We start from the raw sequence: 20229 nt of genomic DNA on the forward strand, positions 1-20229 counted from the left end.
CGCAGTATTCCAAGTGGGGTCTGACCATTGCCCTATAAAGCGGCATTATAACTTTCTCCGATCTACTCGAGATTCCTTTCTTTATCATGCCCAACATTCTATTTGCCTTATTTGCCGCTGCCGCGCATTGTGCCGACGGCTTCAGGGTCCTATCTATCAGTACACCCAGATCCCTTTCTTGTTCACTTTTCCCCAGAGTTGCACCTGACATTCTGTACTCGTATTCCTTATTTTTACTGCCTAAATGCATTACCTTGCATTTCTCCACGTTGAACTTCATCTGCCATTTCTCCGCCCATTTTTCTAACCGACACAAATCGCTCTGGAGTTCCTCACTGTCCTCCTGCGATCTGATTGCCCGGCAGAGTTTTGTGTCGTCTGCAAACTTGATGATCTCACTGGATGTTCCATTTTCCAGGTCATTGATATAAATATTAAAAAGGATCGGCCCAAGTACCGAGCCCTGGGGCACACCACTAGTCACTCTCTCCCAGTCGGAGAACTTCCCATTTATGCCCACTCTCTGCTTTCGGTTTTCCAGCCATTTGCCTATCCATCTTTGTATATCTCCCTCTATGCCATGGCTTTGTAGCTTCCTGAGAAGTCTTTCGTGTGGAACTTTGTCAAATGCTTTCTGGAAGTCCAAGTATATTATGTCCACCGGCTTTCCACTATCAATTTGCTTGTTCACGGTCTCAAAGAATTGGAGTAAATTCGTCAGACACGATTTCCCTTTCCTGAATCCATGTTGACTGGGTTTCATCAAGTCGTGTGTGTCCAAGTGCTGAACTATGCTATCCTTGATCAGTGATTCAATCATCTTGCCGGGGACAGACGTAAGACTCACAGGTCTATAGTTGCCCGGTTCTCCTCTCGATCCTTTTTTGAAAATTGGCGTGACGTTCGCTTTCCTCCAGTCGTCTGGTATCTGACCAGTTCTGATTGACAGGTTTGCAAGTTTTTGCAATAACTCTCCAATTTCAATCTTCAATTCCTTCAAGACTCTCGGGTGAATTTCATCCGGTCCAGGGGATTTGTCACTTTTAAGTTTGTCGATCTGGTAGTATATCTGATCTAAGTTCACTTCGACTGTGGTGAGGCTGTCCTCTATTTCTCCTGTAAACAGTTTCTCCTCTTCAGGTATTGTTGAGGTGTCCTCCTTCGTAAAGACGTACGCAAAGAAGGAATTTAGTTTGTCTGCGATTTGTTTATCTTCCTTGAAGTACCCTTTTCTTCCCTTGTCGTCCAGGGGTCCCACTGCCTCTTTTGCAGGTTTTTTCCCTTTCACGTATCTAAAGAAGGGCTTGAAGTTTTTGGCCTCCCGGGCTATTTTTTCCTCATAGTCCTGTTTTGCTTCCCTCACCGCCTTGTGACATTTCTTCTGTTCATCTTTATGTTTGTTCCAGGCTTCGGTTGTCTTCGTGCATTTCCATTTTTTGAAAGAGTCCTTCTTTACCTTTATGGCTTCCTTCACCTGTATGGTAAGCCATGCCGGTTCTCCTTTGCCTTTAGTTCTCCGATCTTTGGAAATCCTCATTCTCACCCTGGTGAAACTGCTCTTCACATTTTGGACTGCAAACATTCCTTGGCTTACTATTTAGAATAAACTAAGCTGCACAGGACTTCTCCTCAACTGTTCATCTCATTTGACCCTAATAGTTCATTTGGTCACCAGTACTTCCAATCTATTTCCACATGGTTAGCAGCCTGCATCTCCTTTTACTATGCTCAGGCTGGACTGCTGCTCAAGGGACATGTTACAGCACACAGTCTGAGCAATGGCAGCATTAGTGGCAGTTCTGCATTCTACTCCCATTGTAGATATTTATAAAGCAGCTACATGGTCCTCAATTCACACATTTACAGTACATCTCACTGCTGTCTGGAGACTTACTCGACGAGATGGTCAGTTCAGCCAAGCAGTTCTACAGAATTTATTTTCTACTTTAAAGGCCAACTTTTCCTCCATCCCTTTTCAGTTAAGCTAGGTAGTCTCGCATATGAGAATATGCTGCCTGCCTCTCCTAGGATAAAGCACAGTTGCTTACCATATCGGGTGTTATCTGGGGAAAGCAGGCAGATATTCTCCCATTGCCCCTGGTTGGCTTCTTAGCTTGTTTATGCAACTGAAGTACTTTGTGCTGGCGTCGGGCGGGAAGGCACTTGCGCATGTGTGGTGTGGGCAGTCTCGAAGCTTTGTAGAAGTTTAAAGGGACAGTACTTTTTAGCACTGTCCATACCAGGCTCCGTGGATGATGTCACCCATATGTGAGAATATTTGCCTGCTGATCCCGGATAACACCTGTAATGGTAAGTAACTGTGCTTTATTGTACATATCCTTAATGTTCTGTACACTAGTGGACAGAATAATTAAGTGAGTACTAATGAATAACTTTTAAAGTGACTTCTTCTTTTTTTGACAGCAACAAGTTTCTATTCTTTAACCAGAGCTGTGTTCTCTAACATACCCATTATGATTTTCTCTTTAAATATTTTCTCATCATAAAATAAATTGGCTTATTTAGGATATATTTGAAAGATTTATGTTGCTGTTCCAAACAAAACAGCTTTACATAATTATCTGGTTGATAAAATAATGTGTCAAACTTTATCAAAAGCTCTGGACAAGTAGGAACTCTCAACTTGAAATTTATTCCCCATAAATGATGGGAAACAATAAATTACACAGCAATAAAAACATCAAGGGATTGTAGGGGCCATCATAAACTAGGAAAATGAACCTCCAGTTACATTTGATTTTTCCTTTTAGCAACATGTTTTTTTTACTTTAGGTATTGAAGCTTTATAACTTGCTACTGGAAAAGCAACTTATTAACCAGAAAATGTATGTGTTTTACTAGGGAGTTTCTTGTATTTGGAATTCACACAGTGGGGAGTGTGCATGTTCATGTTTTAATTGTATTGGGAGCTATTTTAAGATTGCTTGTATAGCAGTTTGGGGCAGACCAGGTTTCACCATGAGCTTAGTGAGAGCTATCATGAACAAAAAGGAAGCTCCTTCTGCTGTTTCAGGTGAGACTGTTTTTCCTTAGTGCAGTGATTCCCAAATCGGTCCTTTTTAGACTTTCAAGCTATCTATAGTGAATATACATGAGTTAGAAGCAGAGGTAATGCATTCAAATCTATCTTGAAAACCTGACTGGCTGGGACTCCTCCAGGACAGGTTTGGGAACCACTGTCTTAGTGTCTGGGCTGTACCAACCTTAACAAGCAGGTATTTTATCCCCCCTTATAAGCAGAGGGAGGTAGAGATTCTGAAGTCTCCAGTGACATCACTAGTGTAACCTGCTGATGCTTTGTAAGAAAGTTTGCGTCCTCTGTCTTTTTTTTAATTTTTTTTTTACTTACTTCTAGTAGCGGGTCGATTGTTTAGACTAGAGAATGACATGGGGACAAGTTTTCCCCTGTCCCCAGTGGGAACTCCATTGTTCCGTTCCTGCAAGTTCTCCTCCTGTCCCTGCCCCATTCCTGTAAGCTCTGTCCTCATCTGCACATGCCTCAAACACTTTAAAATCATAAGTGTCCGAAGCTTGCGTTCCAATAATTTTGCTGTCACTGCCCCTTCTCTCTGGAATTCGCTGCCTAACCATTTGTGCAGTAAATCCAAAATAAAACAATTCAAAGCAAAATTCATTCTTGTTCCAGGATGCCTTTGGACAACAACTGTCCTTTTAAGGACAAAAAAAACCCTTTAAATTATTACTTTTTACCCTAACCTATTGTGTTTTCCTATTTTGTTTCACTTTTCTTTTAAGATTGTAGTTCTTCCCCTTTTCTCCTATTGTCTGAAGTTGTTGGTCTGTATGTCTTAAAAGTGTTTTATTAAGACACTTAGATTTTTATCTGGATTTTTAATGTTTTAATGCAAATTTTATATTGTACACCGCTTAGAAACCTGATTAAGCGGTTTAAAACATTTTTTTAATAAACTTGAAACTTGTTAAGACAGAGCTTACAAAAATGGGGCAGGGACAGCGACAACTTGCGGGTACGGGATGGGGAAATTGAGTTCCTGCGGGGACAGTGACAAATTTGACCCGTGTCATTCTCTAGTTCAGACTGCTGCCCCAGTCCCTAGCCTTGCTCCCAGCAGCACAGACTTTTGCATCTTGGCTTTTTGGTCATGTAAATGTTATGGAGGGGAATTGTCATCATGGGTAGATAGGAACTGGTTAGGGGGGAATTGACCTAGGTAGTAATTTTTCTAGGTGGGAGTTTGTGGGTGGGTGGCTACTGACCTAGAACCCTTGCATTTTACGATATGTGATTGACTCTGTGTATTAGAGGAAACTGTGCTATTAAGTAACCTTCTTGCTGGCCATGAAAGCCAAGCTGCCAGGTCAAGTGCTGGAGTAAGGCCTCCAGGAGGGAGGGGATTTAAATTGCCTGCCTGCCTGCTACTTTTTGTCATCCCCTAAATCTCTGTGCTCTGGGCTAGAGGTCTGCACGGGAACGGGGATCGCGGGAGTCCCGCGGGGTTCCCGTGGGAATCCCCCCCAACCCACGGGACTCCCACGGGGACCCCCCTCTGGCCCACGGGACTCCCACAGGGACCCCCATCTAGCCAACGGGACTCCCACGGGGATGGAAGGCTTTGGAAGCAGGGTTCGTCCATATAATATAATGGACACGTCAGCCTTAGTAAAAAAAAAAAGGGGTTTATAAGTTAATTACCTGAACAGAAAACAAAAAAAGGGTTCCACCAAAGAGATTCCACAAGGCAAACAGCAGCGCAAACGCAAAAGGAACTATGGAATTGATGATCCTGTCAGAAGTAATTGCTGCTTTTTATGGGGACGGGCGGGGATGGAGGTAATTCCTTGCAGGAATGGGTGGGGACGGAAATGATCCTGATGGGGACGGGTGGGGATGGAGAGAATCCTGACGGGGATGGGTGGGGACGGAGAGGATCCTGGCGGGGACGGGCGGGGATGGGTGGGAATTCTGTCCCCGTGCAACTCTCTACTCTGGGCCACTGACTGGCTTGCTTAATGGAAGCACCAGCTCTGCCTAGATAGCATTATCTCCTTTCTGTGTGTGTGTTTTAAATCTATCTGAGTATAAGATGAGGTACTCCCCCCCCCCCCCCCGAAAAGGAGGAGAAAAGGTTGACGCGAATATAAATCGACAGAAGAAATTTGGGTGATCCAGGTGGGACAGTCTACAAAGACTAGATATCATGTTTTAACACAATTTTTTGTAACTTTAAATATTTTTATTAGCGCAAAACCACAAAGCATTACAGCAGTTTGAACAATATCTGTAGATAAACAATCCCTCCCACCATAATTCTCAACGTTCCCTACCCTCTATCCCCCTTCCCCAAGTTTTTTTTTTTAATATTCAATCATTTTTATTAATTTCAAATGACAAAACAGTAAACAGTTCAATCTTTCAATGCTGTCAACAGACCCATCACATCCCCCAACCCTCCCCTCCACCCCCCCTGTTGTCCCTGGAGCAGCAGCCCTATATACCAAAACAAACCATACAACCACCCCTAATTCAGTAATTGACTACGTGCCCTGTGTGTCAAAGTAGTACAAAAGGGTAACCAACAGTGCAAATATAAATTGCCCTGTCTAGAGTCCATATGCATAATCTCCTGACGATCAAGTCCAGCTTGTTGAATCATCAAAATCCTCCAGTGCGCAAAAGTGGGAGCTTGTAGTTGCAACCAGCATTGAAGAATTGCTTTGAGACCCATAAAGAGGGCCTTATGAGTAAAGGCAGTACATCCCGAGTGCACTGGAGCCATAGAAAAGGTAAGGGTAAATTGAGAAATAGTTGCATCTTCCAAGAACTGTTCCAAAGGCATCCTATCCAGGAGAAGAGCAGATGCCAATAAGCCACAATACGGGGATAAGTCCAGAACATATGTCCTAATGTGGCATTTGGTGCATTACCCTTTGGACAAGTATCCATAGAGATAATACGGGCCCTAAATGCCCTATTTGATGCAAAATAACCACACAATACAAACTTATAATAGTGCTCCCGTTGCACTGCAGATATTAGCAATTTTGCACCCAATCACAAGCTCTTTTTCAACAAGTCTCAAGTCCATTTGGCTTCGTAACTGGCATAAAATGTCTCCAGCTGACTCTAAAAGGTATTGATGATGGAATCTTAGAGGGAAAGGAATCTGTGCTGTTAAACAGAAAGCCTCCGAAAGCTGCTCATGGACATCTGCCTGAAACCAACCCTAGGTAGGGAGGTAACACGGGGCTCCTTTTATTAAGGTGCACTACAGAGGTTAGCGCATCGGACATTTCATCACGCGCTAATCTCCGCGGTACACCAAAAAACTAAAGCCTCGTCAATGGAGGCATTAGTGACTAGCGCAGCAGGCGGTTGAACGCGTGGTATTCTGCGCGTTAACCGCCTACCGCAGCTTGATAAAAGGAGCCCATAGTGTTGGAGTTGCAGGAACGCATATCAATATTTTTCTGTCTCCTCTTAAGTCTGTCAGTCTATAGGTTTCACCACCTTCACATACGCCGATGATATTCAACTTTTACACCCTCTAAATCCAGAAAATAAGGAGGAAATACTCGAGATCGATAAAAAGCTAGAGAGGGTTAAACAGTGGCTTAGTTCCAACATGTTAGCCCTAAATATACAGAAAACAAAAGCTCTTCTTTTCCCATGGAAAAAGGGAATAAACTTGAGAACACCTTTCACCCTCGATAACATTCACCCGGAGTTGGTAACATCATAAAAAATATTGGGTGTCATCATCGATGATAAATTTTATTACCACGAGCACATAAGTAATACTGTAAAATCTTGTTTTTATAGACTGAGAATGATTCGCTCTATCTCTAGGTTTCTAGAGCCAAAATCACTAAATATATTAATTCACTCTATTGCTAAACTTTATTACTGTAATTCTTTATTAATAAATGTCACGCAAAAAGAAAAGCAGCGTTTTCAGATAATCCAGAACACTGCCATTAAACTCATTCATAACAGTAAAAAATATGACCATGTCACTCCTTTTCTGACTAAATTTCACTAAATTAACCACTGTATTATTTTTAAAATTTTACTCCTAGTATTTAAAACCCTTTCCACTAATGAACCCCAATTTATTAATAATTTACTCATTCCTTAGAGTATGTTGCGTTCTCTCCGGTCCGCTAATCAAAAGCTCATGGTAATCCCCTCCCTGAAAATTATTGGAACTCGACAACATGATATGTTTTCAGTGATGGCTTCGCAACTTTGGAACACTTTACTTTAGCATGTAAGAGATGAAAATAATTTGAGTCATTTTAAAAGTAACTTAGAGTTTCCTTTTTAAAGATGCTTTTAATCTTTAAATTATGTTCAAATTTTACATTAGTTTCTTTCAGGTTTCCATTTTTCCCTCCCTAATGTTCTTTCCTTTTATGGTTCTCTTCTGTACTTTAAAATATTGAATTGTAGTTTTTCTGTCCCTCTTTACCTTGTGTATTGATTAGTCTGTAAGTCAGTCAGTCTAACCCAATATTTTAAATTTTAAATGATATGTTTAAATATATGCTTTTTTTATATTTTTTATTAATGTTGTATCTCGCTCAGTAAAACTAAATAAGCGATTCATCAAACTAAAATAAAACTTGAAACTTGTTGGCTTCCTCAAGTTTTAAACACATTAACTTCACAGTGTAGCTTTTAGTCATCAACGATTTAAAATCTTTCATTAGAATTCCCAGAGACAGTGGAAGTCAGCTTCTGTGATGTCATCAGCATAGACACTGTCATTATTAATGTCATCATTGCCATCATCATCACTACTGTTGTTGCTCTCATATAACACATCATCTTCCCTCCATCCATGGCACTGCTTATACCACATTTTTTAAAGCATATTGAACCATATCTTCTGGAATGTCTTCCCAAGCATCTCTGACCCACTTTGGAATCGGTTCAATGTCAGGTTTTATCAGATTTCCAGCTTTTGTCAAGCATGTTTTACCAGAGGACATCCATTCATGCCACATCTTTCGCACACAATCCTTGAAAGGTTTATTCAAACAAACATCTAGTGGTTGTGAAACAGATGTAAGACCTCTTGGTATAACTGCTAGAGTAGTCTGAAGAGATTTTGCCTTTTATTTGATGTCTTCAGATATGTGGGCTTTAAACATGTCACAAACAAGTGATGATGGGGTTTTTTTTCAAAGCAATATCTGGTCATCTATTCCAAATCTCATCAAGCTATATTTTGGCTCCTTGTTCATCCATCCAGCCTTTCACATGTGCACGCACAGTTATTTGTGGTGGAAATTTAACATTTTTTGGCAATGACTTCCTTTTAAAAATGACTACAGGCCTCGACTTGATTCCATTCACCAAACAAGAAAGAACAAAAATGGTTCTTCATTCCCAGTTGTCCTAAAAAAACCAGTTTTATCTCCTAGTCTTGCCACAGTTCTGTTGCTGGGAAAGTCAAACGTCATCGGTGTTTCTCCAAGCTCAAAATTGTATAATTTTTGTTGTTTTTATCCTGTGGCAGTTTGTCGTAAACAAAGACCATACATGTTCATAGAGCGGCTACACCAACCTGCAGACGTAATAAATTTGTCTGTATCTTTACCTTTATATTTGTCCTGTTTGGCCATTTGGAGGGCTTGTAAGCAAATTCCTGTGCGTGTACGCAGTATCCATTTTTCCGGCAGTCAACCCAGCTGTTAAGTCATCTTCAAGAACCAAGAAGGATGTACAGTAGTTAAACCTCGACAAACCTTTTTGGATTTTGGTATTTGTTCTAATTTGGCCTTCTTTCTCTAATCTCTTACTTGCTTTTCGCTAATACCAAATTCTCTGCTTGCAATTGAATTATTGCTCTCTTTTGCTCTCGATTACAGCTTTTAATTTATGTTCAAAACTGTTTATTGGTCAAAAAGCACAATCCAAAGTCAGAATAACAACAAGCAACACAGACCAAGTTTTCATAATCCAAACACCCCCCTCCTTCCCCCCACCCACCCCTCCTTCCCCCCACCCAAAAAAAGAGAAAAGAAAAGAAGGTATGGAGCAGCATGAGAGCAAGTGAGTAAGTACCATAAAAAAACAACTATACAGTCAAATATTCAGTACATGGCTACGAGCATACCCGGTCAAGGAGGCCCAAAAAGGCTCCAAATAAGTTGTAGTTGACGTCCCTTAATAGAGTCCATCTCAGGAATGTCCAAATGTTCCATCTTCAATTGAGAAATCATCAAGGATTGCCATTGCGACAATAAAGGGGGATGTGCAGCCAACCAGTGAACCAAGATGGACTTTTTCCCCAACAATAATGCACGCTTCAAAAAAGTATGAAGACCTCAGTATGGGATTAGTCAAAATTGAAGTAGAAAAAAGCATCTTCGGATGAGGCAAACGAGTGTTCCAAAGTTGTGACAGCTTTCAATTTAAATGCGGCATTATATGACATCCGTTTTTGCTTTCCATCAAGACTAGCCATTCCTAAAAGAAAACAATGTAAAGGAAAAAGTTAGTTCCTTAATGTCCCCCAGCTGTACAGATTGTTCATATGAGAATTGCTATAATGCACACTACATGCTAAGAAGCTCATATGTATAAAATGGGCTTCTTGATATTCAGCGTGTGTAATAGTAATTCTGTGCCACAAGTACTGGTAAATGGTAAAGAAAATAGTGAGGAGAAGATAGAGCAAACATTCTATTACTGGTAGTCTCAGAAAAACCTTGCCTCCTTTCTTCTGCAATCTGTGAAATGGTACTGTAAATGACTCCCAGATGACCTATACAATTACCCTTCATACAAGCCTCCCCACCCTCACAGATGACCCACACCATTGTCCTCCACATACCAGTATCCCCCACAAATTCCACAGCAGCAGTAGACTTGGACCAAAAAGGTTCCTCAAATTCCACAGCAGCAGTAGACTTTGTTTGGAATGTTTTTTATTGATGACAACCACACCATGAAAACAAAATACAAAGGCCAACCTGCCAGAAGACCTCCAAAGAAAAGATCAACAATACAAGTCATCAATCATATTTTACAATAATAAACCCCTACCACCCCTACTCCCCCCGCTGCCCTACCTAATCACTACCAAAATACGGTACTAAAATCCAGGTAGTACACAAAAAAAGATTTTAAACAAAAAGGTCCTACAAATTCCAAAAACAAAAGCAAACAATACTGTGGGATATCTCACAATATTGTTTTTTGTTTTGCTTTCTTGCTTCAGCAATTACCAGTAGTAGACAGCCAGCCTTACCGGTCAGTGACGGTGCTCCAAGTTGCAGATGCCAGAAAAAGCTGTTTGCCTGTATACCGATCTGTGCGGGGCCTTGAGTATCTGCACATGCTCAAGGCCTGCCGACTCCCGCCTTCTGCTGGTAAGAAAAATGATGACATCATAGGGGTGGGGAGCAGCCCTATGGAAATCGTTATTGGAAGACAAGAGACGAACAAAGAGCTAGTGCACGCCGATCCGGTGCGGGGCCCCGAGCATCGGTTTCTTTGAAGGGAGCCGGTAAAAAAAAAAAAAAAAAAAGAATGTGTAATGGGGGAGGGGAACAGGCTGTCAGAAAATAGTATTGGTGGTGGAAGCAGCATCGGGATTGGGTGGGGGGGAGGAGGAGGGGGGCCTTCAGAAAGTGCAGCTTCGGCAGTGGAAATAGCATCCGAAGTGGAGGGAGTCTTCAGAAAGCAGCTTTGGAGGTAGGAGGTACGGGGCCCCGAGCATCGGATTCTTCGGAGGGAGCAAAGCAAGAGCTAGTAAAAAAAAAAAATGTGTAATGGGGAGGGGGACGTGCCGTCAGAAAATAGCTTCGGCAGTGGAAGCAGCATCGGGGGAGGAGGGGGGCTTTCAGAAAGCGCAGCTTCGGCAGTGGAAATTAGATCCAAAGTGGGAGTCTTCAGAAAGCAGCGTCTGAGGTAGGGGGACCTTCAGAAAGCTGCATCAGTGATGGAAGCAGCATCGGCAGTGGAGGGGGCCTTCCGAAAACAGCATCGGTGAATATATGACACAAAATTTTGGGGTCAAAAAAGGGGGTCTCGTCTTATATTCGTGACAAGCAGGCAGGGCTGTGGAGTCGGTAGATAAATGTTCCGACTCCGACTCCAGGTACCCGAAATTTACTCCGACTCCTCGACTCCGACTCCACCTCTTTCTCTCTCCACAAGAGATGGTAATGTATTGTAGACCAATAGTGTCACACTGCCTCAGTTTTCAATCATACTGTTTCAGTTTGCAATTATGTTGCTCATATTTATTAGGGATATCTTTAAAACATTTGGTAGCCTTTCTCAGCTGTCTGAATACTACTGTGGACTAACAATTACTAGACTGTTCCTTTTTTGTGTACATAACATAGTGGTTTGGAGAAGTATCAGTCTTGCCTGTTGCTTCCAACTTTAATAGCATTATGATGATCTTGCATGTCTTAGCATTTGTGGTTGTCAGTACATACACTTGGAACCTCCTGTGTGCAACCACTACTTCTGATCTTCTGGTTTTGTCCAAATGTTTGTAGTTCAGAAAGTGTACACAAGAAGCTACATAGTAGTGTTTTTTTTGTTCTTTCTTTCTGTCTAGAATTAGCTCTGGAATCGAATCCATCTGATCACCCTAGAGCAAGCACAATTTTCCTAAGCAAATCTCAGACTGATGGTGAGTCTCTACATATTTTACTAATGGTTTTGTGAGGGAACACGGGTGGAGGAATGCTGAGCTACTTGTATCTTTTAGCTGGAACCTATAAATGAGGCCATCAGTTGTTGCCTGCTGTTGCTGAAGATGATAAAAAGCCATTGATTGTGTGGCACGACTGAAGGCATGAATAATTTTAATCAGCAAGTAACTTTTTTCCTTTTTCAGGTTGTGTTTTCTAATTTGGGGTATCTTGTAAGCAAGTGAAAGAGCATTTTATTTTCTCAAGCCTTCACATGTTGATTTGTGATTTCCTGTATATCTAGTTTTGTGTTTTAATTATGGATATTTGTAATTCACTTAGAAATATGGGCGAATAGATGAAATACAAACATAATTAAAACTAAATTTTAAGCTCTGTAAATAATGAAATATTAATGTACCTCTCCCAGTTAGAATGTAAGTCAATGAGGAAATAAAATTGAAGCTATGGATATCCCCTCTGCTGCTTCATTAGGTAACAGGAGGACTTGGGCGTAACACTGCTAGTAGCAAATTAAAAGCCTTGTATAATAAAATGGCATTAAAAAAATCAGCAGAGATGAACTACATTGAACAACTTTATTAATTCTTGTTATTGACTTGGCATAAGCCCGTGTTTTCGGATGAAGTGCCTATATCAAAAGTGTAAAATATATTTAAAAAATACATATGAATATGTAAAACAAAAGGAGGAAGAGACAGACTATAATCAATATATAAATATTACTAGTGTTTTAGCCCGTTACATTCGTTACAGTAACGGGTGCTAGAATAGCCCCAACTATACCCTGATCCTGACTGACCCCACCCATGCCCCGGCTCTATCATGTCCGTACCCTGCCTCCCACTGATCCCAGTCCCACCACCTCACCTTTCACCATTTCCTTTGTACCCTTTTGGCCCTCATAGATCCTCCATTGATTTATCACCTAACAGGGTCTTTACTTACCCAAGGCAGCAGCAGCAGTCCTGACGTACCAACCTTTCCTCCCTCAGTGCACAAAGCAGCAGTGGTCCACCATTTCTATCTCTCCCTTTCCCTCTTTCACACCCTCTACCATCTCTCTCTGGCCCTGTTTCACCCCTTTTGCCATCTTTCCCGTCCCCCTCTATCCCCTACCATCTCTCCTGGTTCCCCTAGTAGCCCCTCTGTCCTTCTCATCCATCTGTCTCTCTCTCCTTTCCTTACTTGAGTCCAACATCTCTCCCTTCTCCCACTCCCTCCCCTGAATCCATCACCTCCTGCCTCTGCGGAGCTCTCGCAGCTCCTCCTCGTCCTCCTCCAGCCAAGCTTCAGCCATCTACACTGGCTCTGGCTCGGGGGAGAAAGAGAGAGAGAGATTTGCGTGCATGCACACTCCTACCTGCAGTGCCCTACAGCGCACGGAAAACGGAACACGCAGGTGGGAGTTCGCATGCACGCTTAAGAGTTTTATTATACAGTGGTGCCTCACACAACGAACTTAATTCGTTCCAGGAGCAAGTTTGTTATGCGAAAAGTTCGTTATGTGAAACGCGTTTTCCCATAACAATACATGTTAAAAAAAATAATTCGTTCTGTAGCATAAAATATGCTAAGGTGACATAAAAAAAGATAAATTTTTGGTTACTATTTTTATTTAGATACATCTAAAAACATAATTGTTTTTTAAAACAACACACATTTTTTAAATTTAAAGACAGACTAAGTAGAGTCTAATTTTACAGTGAGAGAGGGCAGAGTCTCAGCGGCAAAAACTGGGACTTAACTGTTCATTTTTTTTTTTTTTTCTACCGTGTTTCCCCGATGATAAGGCAGGGCCATCAAATAAGACAGCCCCCCCTTTTTAGAAAAAAATGTAAAATAAGGCACCCCCCCCCCGCAAATAAGCCACCCACCGATACCTGCGCTTACCCGAATCGGGTGGTACGGTGGGTGACTCCGTGTGGTCCCTGGCACCCCCGACACGATCGGGGCAAGAGGGAGCTCAAGCCCTCTTGACTCCCCGACACGATCGGGGCAAGAGGGAGCTCAAGCCCTCTTGCCCCCCCGACTCCCCGACACGATCGGGGCAAAAGGGAGCTCAAGCCCTCTTGCCCCCCCGACTCCCCGACACGATCGGGGCAAAAGGGAGCCCAAGCCCTCTTGCCCCGCCGATTCCCCAACTCCCCGACAATATCGGGCCAGGAGGGAGCCCAAGTCCTCCTGGCCACGGCGACCCCCTAACCCCACCCTGCACTACATTACGGGCAGGAGGGATCCCAGGCCCTCCTGCCCTCGACGCAAACCCCCCCTCCCCCCAACGACCGCCCCCCCCAAGAACCTCCGACCGCCCCCCCAGCCGACCCGCGACCCCCCTGGCCGACCCCCACGACACCCCCAACCCCCTTCCCCGTACCTTTCTGTAGTTGGCCGGACAGACGGGAGCCAAACCCGCCTGTCCGGCAGGCAGCCAACGACGGAATGAGGCCGGATTGGCCCATCCGTCCCAAAGCTCCGCCTACTGGTGGGGCCTAAGGCGCCTGGGCCAATCAGAATAGGCCCGGGAGCCTTAGGTCCCTCCTGGGGGCAGGGCCTGAGGCACATGGGCCCAACCCGACCATGTGCCTCAGGCCCTGCCCCCAGGAGGGACCTAAGGCTCCCGGGCCTATTCTGATTGGCCCAGGCGCCTTAGGCCCCACCAGTAGGCGGAGCTTTGGGACGGATGGGCCAATCCGGCCTCATTCCGTCGTTGGCTGCCTGCCGGACAGGCGGGTTTGGCTCCCGTCTGTCCGGCCAACTACAGAAAGGTACGGGGAAGGGGGTTGGGGGTGTCGTGGGGGTCGGCCAGGGGGGTCGCGGGTCGGCTGGGGGGGCGGTCGGAGGTTCTTGGGGGGGGGGCGGTCGTTGGGGGAGGGGGGGTTTGCGTCGAGGGCAGGAGGGCCTGGGATCCCTCCTGCCCGTAATGTAGTGCAGGGTGGGGTTAGGGGGTCGCCGTGGCCAGGAGGACTTGGGTTCCCTCCTGGCCCGATATTGTCGGGGAGTTGGGGAATCGGCGGGGCAAGAGGGCTTGGGCTCCTTTTTGCCCCGATCGTGTCGGGGAGTCGGGGGGGCAAGAGGGAGCCAGGCGGAGAGAGGGCAGTTAAGCGCAGTGCCTGCGCGGAAGGATGCAGCTCGGGCGACTTCGTTGTGTGAAACGAAGTTCGTTGTAGGGAGCAAGACATAAAGTTCGTTGTGCGCAGCGTTCGCTGTGCGAGGCGTTCGTTATGCGAGGCACCACTGTATTAGATAATAATATCCATTCCTGAAGCTGTGTATTGAAGAAAAAAACACTCAGTGAAAGATAAGCATGTGTCTGCTTGAGCAGAAAGGTTACATGAAGCATAAACATGAACAGACACTGTGAGTCAGTCATTGTGTAACCACAGGACATTCCTTTGACTGGAGACGTTTCTGCATTTTTGTGATTTGGTCACACTCAGATGTGAATGAAGACTCTGTAGTTAGTACCAATTATTCACTCCTTTGATGCCACTCACAATGCCAACCATGGAAGTAGCAGTGACTTCCAAGAGCCCTGGCCTCCGTTTTGTCATGTTTGAATGCTTGAGTGTGACACTGTCATATTTATTTATTGGGGCTTCAGCCATCTACACTGGCTCCGGGTTTGCCTGCCGCGGCCGATATCGTCGCTCTCCACCAGCGATCCCGCCATCTTGTTGAAGAATGTCGAGCAGTGACGGAGACAACGGGGAACAGAGAACAGGTTCAGGGCTGCCAGGGGGGAGGGAAGGGGGAGGAGTGAGCCTGGCTGAGAGTGGCAGGAAGAGGAAGGCGGGGCAGGTGAGGCTATCAGGCAAGGGAGAGAGGGGATGCCAGGTGTGAGGCTGGGCAGTCAATGGAGATGGGGGGGGGGGGTCATGGTTGAGACTGGCAGGCAATGGGAGGAGAAAACGGCCGCCGCAGCCGACATCCGCCTCGGGGGAAAGAGAGACAGAGATTCGTGTGCATGCGCATTCCTACCTGCGGTGCCCTACAGCGCACGGAAAATGGAACACGCAGATGGGAGTGCGCATGCGCGAGTAGGCTTTTATTATATTAGATGATAGAGAATGGTTATTACAACCATAAAAAAGACAGAAAAAGAATTTCACTGATATGCACTATAAAGTTTACTTTTTCATCACAAATAGTGTGAATTAAGAAATATTGGCAGATATTATCTAGCTATGAAAAGTAACTATTAACGTCTGATATGATTTGCCTGTAATGGAAATTTAACAGAAACTCTGTAAGGCGACCAGTGCTGGACACAGTATTCCAGGTGAGGGCGTACCATGGTCCAGTACAGCGGCATGATAACCTCCGATCTGTTTGTGATCCCCTTCTTAATCATTCCTAGCATTCTGTTCGCCCTTTTCGCCACCATCGCACATTGACCTGTCGACTAGTACTCCCAAGTCTCTTTCCTAGGGAGTCTCTCCAAGTACTGCACCAGACATCCTGTATTCGTATATTCGATTTTTGTTACCGACATGCATCACCTTACACTTATGCACGTTAACCTGTCTGCCAGCCAGTTTTTAATCCGCATGAGTATTTCACCCTAGATTCCGTGGCTCACAATTTTTCAAAGTAGTCATTCATGCGGAACCAGATATACATTGTTGACCGGGTTACCCTTGTCTGTCTGTCTGTTTACTTGTGCTGCCCGATTCACGATTCAAATCAGGTGAATCGATTTGAATCGGTTCATTTTTATATAAAAACCGGACTCACCGATTCAGCCGCAAGACGAGTTCGGGGAACTTCGGGCTATTTCATGCCGCTGGCCGCCAAACTCTTCCCATCTAATGTAACTTCCGGTTTTGCAAAACCGGAAGTTACATCGGAAGAAACAAAAAGGAGTGGTGGGAGAGTCAAGCGGCGAGCGAGCGGACCTCGTGCAGCAGACCTCGGCACTCGGCAGCAACAAATACTAGATTTGGCTGGCTCTTTCCCCGCATTTCTCCTCTCTTCCCTGCGATTTAATATCCAGTCCAGGCAGTAAGTAAATACATCGGCTTGGGGCTGGGGATGGAAGCTGAAATCGGCAGGGGGGCTGGGGGTGGAAGCTGAAATCGGCAGGGGGACTGGTGAGTCTTGGGGGCTGGGGATGGAAGCTGAGAATTGGCAGGGGGCTGGAGAAACTTTGGGGATGATTTGCTTTGGGGAAGCTGTGAATCTATGTTTCTAACTAATTTTACATCTATGTTATAGTTTGGATGTTCCTATTTTTGACATGATATTGTCTTGGTTAAATAAAATATTTAAACTTAAAAAGCTGTGTCATTAACAGTGAATCAAATCGAATCGAAAAATCGATTCAACAGGGTGAATCAAATCAAATCGAAATATTTTTCTCTGAATCGGGCAGCACTACTGTTTACTCCCTCGAAGTGCAACAAGTTCGTTAAGCAAGCTCTTCCTTTGCTGAAGCCGTGCTTGCTGGTTCTCATCTGATTGTGTCCGTCAAGGTGATCAATGATGCGGTCCTTTATCAGCGCCTCTACCATCTTTCCCGGTACTGAGGTTAGACTCATTGGTCTGTAGTTTCCCGGATCTCCCCTCGAACCTTTCTTGAAGATCGCCACTTTCCAGTCTTCCAGAATCCTTCCTGATTTGATCGACAGATTGGCTATTAGTTGAAGCAGTTCAGCTATTGCCCCTTTCAGTTCCTTGATTACCCTCTGATTCACAGGTGCATATCTTGGATGGAACCTATGCAAGTGATAAATATGTATTCATGGATCCCATTCAGTTTAGAAGATTTCCTTAAGGATAAACCTTTATAGAAAGTTTCATATAAGTTTTGTTTTTTGGTTGAGTTGATTAAAAAAAATTTTAAAACGGTTAATCAAATTTCTAAGTGGTGTACAGTATCAATAAAAGAAAACACTTTTAAAAGAGACAAAACATGTTAGAGTTAAAATATTAATTAAGACAATGTTATTTTCGTGGATATTGAGGATAATTTTGACAAATAGAAAAGAAAATGGTCAATTTATGCCTGTCCAGATGGAGATGATCTAATTAATATATTTGCTTTATTCTGGTGTATCAAGCGACTCCAATAATGTGGACTGTGCCGGTGAAAGAAAAAGGATTTATTTTCTTGTTTTCTTTTAACTGGGGTTTTTTTAAATTTTACTGTGGGGTTTTCTCGTATTTTGTTATTTCTGAATGTAACAAATATTAAAGGATTTCCTGTCTTGCTTTGGATGGTTTTTACCTGTTTTCAAGTTGCTATTTAAGACTACTCTGATTTTTTATTTGTTTTTTCTTTGACATTGAACTGTTGCTGTATACTAATTTATTTTTTGCTGCGGGACTATGGATGACCTGCGCTCCCTAACCTTATTTTCAGGAAGTTCAATTAATTTTTCCGGAAGCATTGCTGCCCCATCTTCAGAGGCAGCACTTGCTATCCCAGGTAAATTGACTGTTGGTTATGGAGGAGGTGAAGGTTCCCCAGAGTACAGGGGGACTAACAGAAGATTCAGGGGCCTAAGATGGCAGTCCATTGGCCCCATGGCAGATCCTGGTGTTAAGTTGAAGTAATCTTGCCTTTTCTCTTGCTCATGTTGATAATTGGGCAGAGTCCCTTGCTCCTTGAGGCTCAAAAGGAGCGTGTCCTTCCCCTTTGGCCACATCCTTTGGACCCTCGGCTCGCGACCACTGTTCCCTGGGTGTTTATAGAGGCCCACAAGGACACCTCTCCTGAGCGCTGGGCGTCGTGCTGCTGCGGGGACTGCCTGCCCCAATGTAACAATTAGTGCTGTTGGCGGCACTGACAGCTCCGACAGGAAATCTTATCACCAAATGCAATGAAGGCATCCTATCCCACCAGCATGCATGTAAAGTCAAAAACGCCACAGCGAAATCCTGTAAAGGGCCTGCATATCACTCAAGTAGGAGATAAGTTTTTTTTAAAACAAATTCTTGCAAAGTATCTAAAGAATCAAAGGTTTTTGCGCCTTCTGGAACAAAGACACGCACCCTGGCAGGAAACTGCACTGTAAACTTGAGACCCCAGTGCTTTCCTACTCGCTGCCACTGTAGTCGAGTAATCATTAAACAGTAACATTCTTTTACCCTCATGCACCAGCTCCCCCTTCTTGCGATAAACATAATTTTGTCTTTCTTTGCATAATTGAGGGTGTGGGTGATAATCGACTGGGGTCTACCAGATTCCACAGTCCTGGGCCCCACACATTGCATGCGCTCCATCTTGATTGCAGAGCCCAAGCCAACCGCCTCTGGGATCCATGTCTCCACCAAAGCCCAAAGAGCCTCCGCTGACACCGCTTTGGGGATGCCAATAATGTGCAGGTTGTTCCGGTGTCCCCTATTTTCTTTATCCTCCAGTTTAATATAAAGCTGCTTGCACTATGTTCTAGATCCCAACCACCATTGCTCCCGAGGCGTCCTCCTGGGTCGATACACTCTGTTCCACATGGCTGATCTGCTGGTTTTGCCTCTCAATGCTGTCACATATGTTGTTAATGGAGGCTTAAAGTTTGGAGAGCTTGTCCTCTAGCACTGTGGCGATGTTATGAGTGAGCTTGCGGATTGCTTCGTCCTGCAGTGTAATCGCTGGCAATAACAGCCTCTGATGCCATCTTGAATAAGGATTCTTGCTTCTCCTGTGCAGGCCGCGGAGCCTTTAGTGGCATAACACTCTGGCCACTCAACCGCTAAGCCCAAGAGTAAAATCAATGAGTACTGGGCAATTTCAGCGTCCCTCAAGGGTACCTCTGTGGAGTGGTATAGTGCTGCGATGTGGGATTTTCAAGGTTAGCTCAGGAACCGAGTTGGAGCTGAGGTGAAGAGCCACTGCTCAGCTCAGTGTCATCATGTGACCCTAAGAAGAGTAATTAACACTAGCAAAAACCAGTGTTATATGAAACCCAATGTTCCTGCGCAGAAAGTAAAGCTATATCAGGTGTTATCTGTGGATGAATCCAGTATGCCAAGCACAAAATCCTGCGCAGATTCTATTGAGTCAAAAGGCTTTCCATGTCCCATTATGATGAACTTTAAGCTGCACAGGATATAGAAGCATAAATTGGATTTTAGATGCAGACCATTTACAGAGTGGCATAAATTTCTTGTGCTCATCCAAGAGCGAAGCAGAGTAATCTTGGAAGATCTAGATAGGCACAGTTTCATAAAGAATCCCTGTTGTGTGTGCTCTATATGCTTGGATTAAGTCCACTTTATGTGCATAATTAAAGATCGATCCTTTATAGGCAGTTTCGACTGCAGCCAGCACTCTAGAACCTTAGGAAGCTGCATGTCAGGCACCGTTTTCAGGGAATTCAATAAAACGCGGACTGTTCTGTCTCTTTTTTCTAAATTGTCCAGTTTATCTATGTATGATGCAAGATGGGCCAGAGAATCCGCGCACTGTGTTCCTGCCGAAGCTGCAGAGTCCTTTAAGGCACACACACTCAAGTGCAGTGATTCGCTGAGAAAATTCTGTCAAGTGTCTTCAGTGAGCTAAGTTGCTCGGAAAGCTTATCCAATCTCGGTAAAGCTTGAACCACA

The 20229-nt window shown here is 44.1% G+C and overlaps 1 protein-coding gene across 3 annotated transcripts in view; it reads left to right on the forward strand.

Moving 5' to 3' along the window:
• Positions 1-20229, forward strand: part of CCNYL1 (cyclin Y like 1) — a 237108-nt gene that overhangs the window by 32825 nt on the left and 184054 nt on the right. For all 3 annotated transcript variants that reach the window (XM_033946302.1, XM_033946299.1, XM_033946301.1), the window contains one exon: positions 11586-11660. In XM_033946302.1, the coding sequence (XP_033802193.1) occupies positions 11586-11660 (75 nt within the window). The remainder of the gene's footprint in view (positions 1-11585; positions 11661-20229) is intronic.

This window comes from Geotrypetes seraphini, chromosome 5 (genome assembly GCF_902459505.1).
Source record: "Geotrypetes seraphini chromosome 5, aGeoSer1.1, whole genome shotgun sequence".
In the NCBI taxonomy this organism is placed as follows: Eukaryota; Metazoa; Chordata; class Amphibia; order Gymnophiona; family Dermophiidae; genus Geotrypetes; species Geotrypetes seraphini.